The sequence below is a fragment of the Brassica oleracea genome, chromosome C3 (assembly GCF_000695525.1).
Source record: "Brassica oleracea var. oleracea cultivar TO1000 chromosome C3, BOL, whole genome shotgun sequence".
In the NCBI taxonomy this organism is placed as follows: domain Eukaryota; kingdom Viridiplantae; phylum Streptophyta; class Magnoliopsida; order Brassicales; family Brassicaceae; genus Brassica; species Brassica oleracea.
In genome coordinates, this window is record NC_027750.1 from 53,418,272 (window position 1) to 53,429,753 (window position 11,482).

The 11,482-nt window shown below is 35.6% G+C and overlaps 1 protein-coding gene and 1 long non-coding RNA gene across 3 annotated transcripts; one reads left to right on the plus strand and one right to left on the minus strand.

Annotated features, from left to right (window-relative positions):
- The first annotated feature begins 1,668 nt into the window (after window positions 1–1,668).
- On the plus strand, window positions 1,669–2,927 carry LOC106333608. 2 transcript variants are annotated; one of them, XR_001268425.1, is made up of 6 exons: window positions 1,669–1,866; window positions 1,943–2,033; window positions 2,106–2,202; window positions 2,274–2,387; window positions 2,450–2,522; window positions 2,604–2,927. It is a non-coding gene; the product is annotated as an uncharacterized LOC106333608 (long non-coding RNA). The 2 variants fall into 2 exon arrangements; XR_001268426.1 differs by lacking the exon at window positions 2,106–2,202.
- Window positions 2,928–8,641: 5,714 nt separating this feature from the next.
- LOC106330921 lies at window positions 8,642–11,043 on the minus strand. The gene is made up of 5 exons (XM_013769310.1): window positions 10,699–11,043; window positions 10,448–10,632; window positions 9,972–10,306; window positions 9,723–9,859; window positions 8,642–9,586 (listed from the first exon to the last, which is right to left on the minus strand). The coding sequence occupies exons 1-5, from the start codon at window positions 11,041–11,043 to the stop codon at window positions 8,642–8,644; spliced, it is 1,947 nt and encodes a 648-aa protein (XP_013624764.1).
- Window positions 11,044–11,482: the final 439 nt, after the last annotated feature.

Below are 11,482 nucleotides of genomic sequence, written 5' to 3' on the forward strand. Positions count from 1 at the left end.
AATAAATAAAATGTGAGTTAAAGTCCATAATACCCTATAGACTAAATGAATTAAACTAATTTAAAACATTCGATTGAAAAAATAACAATTAAAAAAAGCCCACACCAAAACCCCTTTTCCATAACCGATGAACCCTAAACCTCTTTCCCGTAACATTCTCATGTGTTTTACATGATTTATCCTAAACTAGTATGGTCTCCCGTGCTACGCACCGGACATTATTATTTACTAATATTAAAATTATATAATATATAGAATTTACAATAAATATGTTATTGATGTCAAAAAATGTTATTTTGAAAGTTAATAATTTTTTCAGATTATTGATGTCATTACCTCTTGTAGTCTTTTTGTCCATCTCTTATGTTTTTTGTCTTTCTTCATTTTCAGTGATATATTTACTAAGTAGTTTTTATTTTTGCTATAAAAAATTGCTAACATTACATATAAGAAAAAAACGCAAAAGGGTATATTGATTCAAAAGTATACCAAATTAATATAGCCATGTTTTATAAGATTATGAATATGGAAGACGAACCTGAGGTTAAGATCTTGATCTGGATAGCAGATATAGGCCCTTCTTTTGTTTTTTCTCCACATGAGTTTTTAAGTCACATATTTTACACCAGATTACTTCTTTTTTTTAATAAGAACCACATTACATTTTTCTTCTGGTGCTTCTCAAATTTATCAGGGGCCTTGTTACTCGTAACTAAGTGTGCATTAAGATGAGCTTTGTACTTTCATTATTTGAATTGTCACCACCACAAAAAATAAACATATTTCAGTAAATTGTGAATTAATTTATTCCACTTTTCAAATGTTATTAACCTGATTGGTTAGGTTTACTTTTTGTATCACGATACTGCATCAAAATACGTAGATTTTCCAATATCTAGAACAACAAAAGAAATGAAATAGAAACTATAAGTAGGTGTTTGATAAAATAAAATAAAACTATAAGTAGGTGAGAGCATAGAAGAAAAAAGGTTCATGAACAAATTAACATTACACAAATTACCAGTTTAGCAAAAAAGAAAACATTACACAAATTATGATATGAGTGACGAAGTATTACTAACCTGGGTTTCAACTTTCATCGTCAACTTTTCTGTAACCTTCGCCAAAGAAATTCTGAGTTTTTGGTATTCTTTGAAAAGAACTTAGAAAACTATTGTTGTTCAACTGCTTAGCCAGAAACTATGTCCATCCAGAATTGTACTCTCGTCAAAAACCAATCCATCTATCTAGTTAAAAATTGCAATTTCTTCAAACTTAGAGAGAGAGAGTAAGTGGAACCATGAGAATTTAGGAAACAGCAATGAATGTACGTAAAGATAAATTTGAATTTATACCATAGTGAGTAAACTCTCTGAAAGATTAACCGTTCCAAAGATCGCGATGGTGTAGTGTGAGAAATAAAAGGGATTTTATTTGACGTAGATTTTTATTTTATATTAAAAACAAATAGAAATAGTTTAAGAAACGAAACAGTTTTATTTTTTTTATTTTTTTGCATTTAATATTTTCTTTAAACGGAATTGTTTTTTATTTCTTTTAAAAAATTTTCCATGTGGCAATTATTTTTTTTGTTTTTTTTTTAAGTTTTTCCACGTGGCAATTTTTGATTCATTGTGCGACTTGCGCTTTAGTATATAAGGGATTCGATCTTGTTCGCACCCTTCTCTACCACTAAAACCTTCAATTCACAAGGGGAAGTGAATTGAAAGGATTGATTGAGGTCTTTGGTATCTGGAGCTATATCGAGTTCCAGGGACATGGGAGGAGATGATGAAAGCACCTTCAGAACGCATCATCATGATGACACCGTCGACGAGGCTGTTGAATCCTTGGGGAGGCAGATGAGTGAGTCTTTTGTTTGCGCATGATGTATATATTTTGGACTAAATGAGACATGAGAGTTGTTTTTTGTTTTGTTTAGGACAACCTAGGAGGCATTTGCTCACAACGGGTTGGAGTACATTTGTATCCTCGAAAAGACTCGTAGCTGGAGATGCGTTTGTGTGCTTGAGGTACTACTGAAACTTTACTAGTCTTGTTTTAGTTTTAGTGAAACTCATTAAACGCCTTTGTGTGTTTCAAAGGTGAGAATGGGGATTTGAGAGTTGGAATGGGAGTCCTTGCTACAGATTCTCATGCTGTTGTTATCAAAACTATCTTTCTTGTGTTTTACAAGCCTAGGTAGATATTACATGATACTCTTCTATGTTTTAGGACTTGGATTTAAGAATGTTTTTCTTCTGACTTCTCAGGATAAGTCAGTTCATAGTAGGGGTTAACAAGTATATGGAAGCTATATAGCATTGATTCTCTCTTGGTACACAAATCAGAATGAGATTTGAAGGAGGAGAGTCCCCTGAGTGAATGTAAGATTTGCTTCTGATTATTTATTCAGTGTTGTTGATTCTGAATGGTTGAGTTTCATCAGGTTTACCGGAACCATTGTGGGAATTGGAGATCTATCTTTACAATAGCCAGCTTCTAAGTGGAGAACAGTGCAGGTTCAGTTAACCGATTCAATGTTTACTTATTGTGCGTCGTTATAGTTTTCCTCTATTAACCTCCTTTCTTCCTCTTTTAAGGTCCAACAGGATGAGCCAACAACAGTTCAGAGACCTGACAGAGTCTCACCATGGGAGATCGATCCGTTCTTGCCATCTTCCCCAGTTTTAACACCTGCTCAACAATCACAACCCAAATGCAAGCGATCAAGACCTGTAGAATCATCTGTTTTGTTCAGTAATGTAGTTAGAAAGATGAGTTTGTTCTCAAGTCTCTTTCTTGATGATATTGATTGTGTCATATCCTGAGATGTATAATGGCTATTTGTCTCAGTCAAAAGCTGCAAGATGAAAGTTTAAAAGAATCTTCTTGACAAAATGCATCATCATATGGCGTTGAAGGGAGATAGTTTACAATCATTTTTTGAAATTGGATATAGTTGGATTCATATATTTTGAATTTCCCTTACTTTTCTAGAATAACCACCGGCCATAAACAGCTATAACCTCCTCCATATATTTTTGGGTGGGATTAACTTGAAATAGCCACTTGAAAAAGGAAATTGTGACCTGAAGAAGAAGTTTTAAAGATGAAACCAGGTTCTAGTAACTAGTTGTGGTTAGTGGTCGAATTTTTAGGTTCAATCAGAAAAAACCCCGAAATTTTAAGGTTCTAGTAACTGGTTTTGGTTAGTGATCGAATATTTAGTTCAATTAGAGTAAACCAGAATTTTAATTAATTCTAATCAGTTAACCGATTCAAGATGAAAAAAGATTGTTACTCTTTAAAAGTAAGTTGTAACGTACATTAAAACATGCTGTCACATAGAAGTTAGTTTTGTTATTAATTTATAAGTCTGCAACAAAGCATACTTATTTAGATAGTTTGCGGTTTATAAACAAAAAAATGTAAGTCTGCTATTTCAGGAACAAGAAAATCTGCCAAATAATAAAAAGTCTACAAGAAAAATCTGCATGCCGGAATAAAAGGCTACGACATACTATAAACATGCTATTATAAGACAAAAATCTGCCATAAAAAATCTGCTAACAGAAAATAAATCTGCAAACGTAATTAAATCTATCATCATGTGTTGTAGATTTCATTTTGAAAGTTTGTTACGATATGAAGCCTGCCACAGCAAGTCTGCTTGAAGAAATAAATCTGCCATAAATTAATAAACATGTCATCAAGTGTCATAGATTTTTTACGTAGGCTTATTTCCTTATTTCGAAAATAAATTTATTTTGATGACATGGCAATAAATATTAATAGTATTTTCTGTAAATATATTTTTTGTTAACAAAGGAAATAAGGACATTCTGGGTATAAAAAACAAACTAGTAATTAAAAAAAAAAATAAGTTATTCTAGTAATTAAAACATGATTTGATGTTATTTTAATAGTTTTAACAAATTTTATTTGATATATTGTATTTAACTACATATTTTGTATAAAAAGAAGTTACTTTTATAAATAATATTTAGGGTATAGGGTTTGGTTTGACACTCTTTTGTCACTACAAACTTAAATGAGTTGCAAAGCAGTTACAAATTTTGTCACATTTTGGTAACCACTTATATTTTGTAACTTATTTGTAACTCCATAAAGTAATCTAGTCCCAAAGTAGTTGCAAATTCTACCATTACGATTGTATTGTTAGGTATTCCAATTATAATATTTCCGTTCAGTCTTACTATATATCATTACTAATAAATCAAATAAATTCAAAAATGATTGTATCTTATATAAACTAAAGCCATTCATAAAATTTGGACACGAGTAGAAATCTCCACCAAACATATGTTACACTTTTGTTACATTCATATATAATCATTTGGATTTGAGTTAAAAAATTATTCAGTTAGGCTGTTTTAGGAAATTATACTGAATATAAAATCGTATGTTCTTGTTAACTTAGAAATTAAATAAAACAAGTGGGTCACTGTTTTGCAATTGCAGATTTGGAGAAGTCACAAGTTAGTCGCAAACGTATTATATATTCTCTACAATATTTTGCTATCTTTTTTCCTCTTTTCTCCCCATATTTTTTCTTTATCTCTGTGTAATCTCTCATTCTCCCAACACATATCCTCTCATTCTCTTGCTCCTAATCTTTCATTCACCTTCACCTGACGACGAAACTTGTTGATCAACCTCCGTCCATCTTCATCATAGCTTCTCTTTCACGAAGTCATTCACCTTCATTGATGACGACGACCGAATGGAGAAGCTCAAGCATGAAGCCGATGACCATAAAACAGTGACGACGACAGAAAGACCACATAGATGAAGCCAACGAGATCTAACTCCGATGGAGAAACAAGCTGAAGCTTCTCTTCCGGTTGCTGAAGGTGGGTCCGAGGGGGTTCTTGGGTGGGGAGGCAAATGAAGCTTGACGGGGCGGAGGAGGCAAATCAAGCTTGACGGCTGAGAAGGAGGAAGCTGATTTAGGTTTAGTTTAAAAAAAAATGGTTTAGTTTTGTAAACCAATGTTTAAACCAGTTTTTATTTGTAAACCAGATTCCAGTTTGTAAACCATAAATAATTTGTAAACAAATACCAATTTATAAATGAATTTAATTATAAATTAACCTTTTGTTTATGATATTTTATTTTACTTTTAAATAATTAACTAAAACATAAACAAAAAAATTTTTGACACTTATTAGTCACCAAAATTTTGAGACTAACTTCTAACTACCAAATTTTAAAAAGGAATAGATAATTAACAATGTTCGTCTTAAATATGTTACAATTTTATCACTGTTCAGTCACAAAACTTTACAACTACAACGTGACTACAATTATTGCCATTACATTGGTGGTTGCAAATTAGACACAAAAACTATGACTAATAAAAGAGTTACATATTAGTTGCACTTCTTCTATAACTATTTTGCGACTCCAACAATTTGCGGTGAGCTTTTTCCAACTTTTAGTTGTAGTTGCAAAATGGTCTTAATTAGCTAATTTGCAACTAATTTGTCACTAATAGGACAGTTACTAAATTCATGTTTTTTAGTAGTGTAAGTATTGTACGTGTTGGGTAATATCACACAAGTAGGCTACTACGAGCCGGCTCTTTATGATATCACTCTGTTGGGAAACACGCACAGCGGAATATAAGAATGTTCCCCTGACCTTGTGGAACCCGTGAGGAAAATACTTCGAAGATAGTATATGATATAGCATAAGCAATAACTAAATGAGACAAACACTTTTTCACGTTGAAAGCCTCCTAGATGTGAAAAGAAAAAACCAACGGAACCGTAGTCCACTCAAAAATCCACTATATAAATGGGTATGAGTACAACGGCGTCCTCCCTATTCAACACCCTGAACAGAACAGAGACTCAGCTACAAAGATCTCCAACACAAAAACAACAACAAAAAAGAGAGCAAAACAAGAGCTCCAAAATCGGCAGCAACAAAACGACCTCAGCTCATAAAGATTCCAGCAACTAGAAACTAATTCCACGGTACAAATTCAAGATGAACAAGTCAACAACACCTCTATCAAATTTCAACACAATTAAAGAAGATTTCACCGCCGGATTTACCTAACATCTTATAGAGTATAAGTGAAAAGCATTTTTATAAAATGTTCCAACTCTTCTATAGTAGATTTTTAAAATGATTCTATATAAAAGATTTTTCCTTTATTTTCAACCTTCCACATCACTAAATAGAAAGAGAGGACATGACACATGCAATATAGACCCTGAGAGCCTTTTTTACAATAAGTAAAATTTCGGCTGTTTGTAATCGTTTCGGTTTTCGGCCCTCAATATTTCAGGGCCGGACCACACATGTATTCCTCTTAGCGTGTTTCTATGCTTCTGTTTCGATTACATATGGGCATTACAGTTAAATTGTCTTATGCATCACTCAAATATTTGTATTTTTCAGGGTTTATAAAACCCTTTTTCCTGATTGTTTTGGTTGCGGTTATAGGTACAAAGTTGTGTGAAGACAGCAGGAGATATGGTTCGGGAATACATGTACAAGTGGCAACACACTAACAAGAGCTTCACTTAGTTTCGCAAATTCTCGCGCTCAAATGGAGAAAGAGCACGGATATTTCTTGAAGGCTCTTGGCACACAGGTTTCAGAACCGTTTCATTTCAAACAATCGATGCATATTTTTTGTTAAAGCAATATAGCTAAGTCTTACATGATGAAGTTATTAGGTTGCTGAGCCATTAAGGGCAATGGTGATGGGAGCTCCATTGGTGGATGCTCGACATTTAGCACAACGCTATGAACGGATACGACAAGAAGCTGAATCTCAGGTTATACTCATGCCGCGCCTTTTCTTTTATAAAAAGATAAGCCTTCATCGTAAACATTATCCTTGGAAATCCTAATAACCCTTGAAACTCTTTCCAGTAGAATGGCTATCCACATTTAGATCGAGTTCAGACATTGAAACCAAAAAGAGAAAGTTTATCTCTCTCTCTCTCTTTATCTGGAAGATATGTTTTTCTTTGAACGTACATAGATTATCGAAGTATCAAAACGACAAGCTACCTGAGCTAGTAAAGAAGTTGAAATCTGCTGAAGCAAAACTACAAGATCTTAAATCAAATATGACAATATTGAGCAAGGAAGCAGTTTCTGCCATGACTGCTGTTGAAGATCAGCAACAAAACCAAACTCTCCAGCGGCTAATTAAATTGTATAGATGAGGTTTGAGCAACAATTAATCGAAGCGCCTTAAACTCCACAAGTATAGAACAAAACATCTTCGCCTACTCCTTCATATGAAGAAGCCAGTAATGGAGTCAATGCTTCTTAGATGCATGATGGAACATCCGACGCCATGGGGTAGTTCTTAGGAGAGGTTAGAACTTTAAAATGTCATTTTGTTAGATTAATTAATCAAGAGTTTTTTTGCCTTTTGCTTAAGATACCATAAAAAGACCACTTGACATATAGCGTCGTAGCTGACGGCTATGTAGATTGTAAATACTCATGTGAATGGAATTTTAAGGTCTTCATTTAGATTGGCAGTGCTTCATCTTTAGTGAAGTGGATTATATCTCTTATAGTTTTTCTTCGTTTTGCCATTGGTTCATTTGCAATATGCTTAGGATGAATGCTTTTAGGCTACATAATCTCTTACTTCAAACTTATGATGTCGTTCATAACCACGACCACACATACATATAGTAGTTCTTCAGAAATTATTTTTTTGTCTCTCTATTAGAAATGTTTGTAATCAACTAATGTATGGGATCAAATTGGAAATAGAAAAAAATTGTATTAAGTTATTCTTATTACTTTGTGAAAAATCACTAGATATAAATATGTTAGATACCATTGATTACACTTTTGAAATAAAAATTTTATATCAAATGCAAAATTTTCGAAGTTAAATTTATTGATTGTCGTCATTTATTATAATCAGCCTTAATAAATAAAATTAGTTCTGAAATTTAAGATATCATAAACATTTAAAGCAAATTTACCTAGTATTTGATAATTTAAATACCAAACAATGATGTATACTACTTTTTAAAAATTTGAAGCCAAAATAAATATTGAATAAAATTTTACCGAGTTTAAAATGAGAGAGTCAGACGTATCCTCTTTGGAATATAAGGGTTAGGGGGTTATGTTTAGTTAGTTATTTGCCTCTTCTATAAGTTTGTAAGTTTAATCTCAGTTTAATTGTATTCCTCTTTACTGAAATTCTTTGATAACTATTTTCCAATAGGTATCGTCCATCGCCAACTCTGACCGGTGAATAATCAAAACTAGGTTAAGAGGAGTGAACATTGTATATTTAAATTATTTTTATTTATTATATGTTATTTTATATATTGGATATATAAAAAGTTAGTAACTATTACATTTATAATTAAACAGGTGGAAATACGTAAATAAATGTTATTAATCCAAACAATAATTTTTTCTATTTTATATTGTATATAATGAAATTTAAACAATATATACATAGATATATAGTATACTTTTAATATTCATATATATGTATAATGATACGTTCTACTCATTTGATTTTTTGATTATTATTTTTTTGGTAAAATGTTAAATTTATATAATGAAGAGGCAAAAAATTTATGTACAAAAAAGAATCATAAGAATGAATTTCCTAGCGGACTCTGAACCACCTTTGAAGTAGCCCCAAAAGCTTTGGTTTCTCAAAATAGCGTGTGGAGCTGATCCGGTTTTTGACTGTCTTCTCAATAAGCATCGATAGCTGAGTTGTGGTCTTGAGCTTTCCATTATGCCTCCTATCATTTCTCTCCTTCCATATATAGTAGATTGCAGTCTGAAACACTAACCTCAGCAAGATAAAGGTTAGCTTTTCATATCTGTAATCCACTAGCCGTGCGAGTGTTGCCTCCCAATCTGGATCAGCACTAGCTTCCAGTAAATCACCCACCACTTCAAGCCATACCGTGAAGGTGTATGGACAGGCAAAGAAGAGGTGATCTCTAGACTCACTTGGTTCACCACAGAACACACAGCCTTGCACTACACCCCACTGCAACATTTTCGTTCCTGTTGCTAGCCTGTCTCGAATCGCAAGCCAAGTAATGAAGCCAAACCGTGGCACTCCCTGCGCAAACCAGATAACCTTACTCCACTTATGTTTCTCTTTATAATCCCGAATCTGTTCCCATGTTTTGGAGGAGGAGAACCTGCTATTAAACTCCCCAGGTCCAGCTCTCCAAAGCACCACATCGTCCGCATTACCAGCAGCTGGAGCCTGCACATTACCAATTGTTGCAATGATCTGCTGCAGGTTGAGATCCCGACATCTACGAAACTGCCAACCAGAGTCATTTGCAACATCAGCCACCTTAGCAAACCGCCCGACCCCCAGTCTCTGAGGCCCACTATCTCCAACAATATCAATAAGTCGACCCAAGAGGAGCCACTGATCTAACCAGAAGAAGGTGGTCTGCCCATTGTTGACTTGTACTCTGATAAACTGAGAGACTAGGGGTCGCAACCGCAGAAGCTTCCGCCACACCCAAGAGCCTTTTGTCGACTCACTGATATCCCAAAAGGAGCCATTGTTCCACAGATTCTGCTTCACCCAAACCACCCAAAGAGACCCCGACGTGGTAAAGAGTTTTCAAATGAGTTTAAGCGCAAAAATCTTGGAGATGTCTGCCAATCTTCTGAGCCCCAACCCCCTCCCCCCCCTTCCTCCTTAGGTGTACAGACGTCCTCCCACGACACCTTTGTCTTCCCGTGGCAGCACGGAGAGCCACTCCATAAGAAGGACGAGCACAAGCTTTCAATTTCATTAAGGCACCCTTTTTGTAGACAAAACGCTGAGCTCCAGAAGTTTGATGTGCTGTATATCACAGATTGAATGAGCTGCAACCGGCCTGCAAAAGACAGGTACTTGCTTGTCCAGCTTTGGAGTCTACTTTTGATATTTTCTACCAATGGTTCATAGTCCTTACGGGTCAGTGTCTTTGTAGTAAGAGGCAGGCCTAGATATTTAGCTGGTAGGGCAGAGACTGAGAGTCCTAGCGCAGTCGCCTCCTGCTCTATAATGCTGCGACCTCTTCCCCCAACATATAGTGTCGACTTAGCTAGGTTGATAGACAAGCCCGATATCTTTGCAAACTCTTCAAATACCTGGATTGTACCCCGTAGAGATTTCGGAGATCCATCAGTGAACACCATTATGTCATCAGCGAAACTCAGATGGGATAGCTTAACCTCTTTGCATCTCGGATGGTACCCTATTTCTCTCCTTTCAGTTGCTTTATTTAGCATCAGAGTGAGCACATTGCTGATAATTACATACATGTAGGGAGAGAGAGCACAGCCTTATCTGATACCACATGCACTCGAAAAGAACCCCTCTAGCTCTCCATTAACAGACACAGAGAACCCCGCCATTTGAATACATCACATAATCCAAGAGACAAACTGATCCGGGTAATGCATCGCACGCAGGGTCGCTTCTATAAATCTCCACTGGACTGAATCAAAAGCTTTCGAGATATCAAGCTTTAAGGCCGCACGAGGAGTAAGAGATGTGTTGTGATAGTCTTTAACAAGCTCCGTCGCCAGCAACACATTTTCCAGTAGCAGCCGCCCCTCCACAAACGAGCACTGGTTCATTTCTATAGCCGCTGGAAGTGTAACTCAAAGCCTCCTTGCAATTAGTTTGGAGATTACCTTATAGACCACATTGCAGCATGCAATGGGTCTGTATTCCAACATACGCTCTGCATCTTGAGTTTTTGGTATCAGAGCTAGAAGAGTTGCATTAATGCTTTTGGGCAGGAATCCATAGAGAAAGAAAGATTGTACTGCAGTGACAAAATCAGCTCCAATATTAGGCCAGTCAGCTTTATAGAACTCCATTGGGTAGCCATCAGGTCCAGGGGCTTTATTTGACGGCATTGAGAAGAGAACATCCCTGATCTCATCTCCTTGAACCGGTCTGATCAACAATGCAGCCTCCTCCCTACTACATTTGTGCTCAATCAGGCCAGATAACTCCTCCAAGTCAACTTCCATCACCTCTGTCGGAACTTGTTGTAAGAAGTTCTAAAAATGACAAGCGGCTTCTATCTTAATCAACCATGGTTCTGTCACCACAACACCATCAGCAGTTATCAACCTCCTTATCACATTCTTGGAGTTTATGCTTTGAGTAATCTTGTGATAGAAGTTGGTATTGCGATCACCTAGCTTGAGCCATTGGATTCGCGACTTCTGATAGAAAAATTGTTCCTCTATCCCCGCTAGGTGGTGCCAATCACTCCAAGCTTCAGCAACAGCTGTGAACGTGCCAGTACACGGATTAGAGAGGGCTTCAGTTTGACGGACGCAGAGCAGATCATAAGCAGCTGTTACCCTTGCTGGAATATTCCCAAAGACGTCTTTATTGAGCTGCCTAAAGGGGAGCTTGAGGTTCTTCAGCTTCGCATGAAACATCAAGAGGGCTGGTCTAGAG

Bases quoted from the DNA above. Each gene is read 5' to 3' on its own strand.
- LOC106330921 (XM_013769310.1), bottom strand. From the start codon at position 11,043: ATGGAAGTTGACTTGGAGGAGTTATCTGGCCTGATTGAGCACAAATGT. The intron at 10,633-10,698 runs GTAATCTCCAAA...GAAATGAACCAG, and splicing joins GCTGCAATGTGGTCTATAAG to TGCTCGTTTGTGGAGGGGCG. The intron at 9,860-9,971 runs GTAAGGACTATG...TGTGATATACAG, and splicing joins TACTACAAAGACACTGACCC to CACATCAAACTTCTGGAGCT.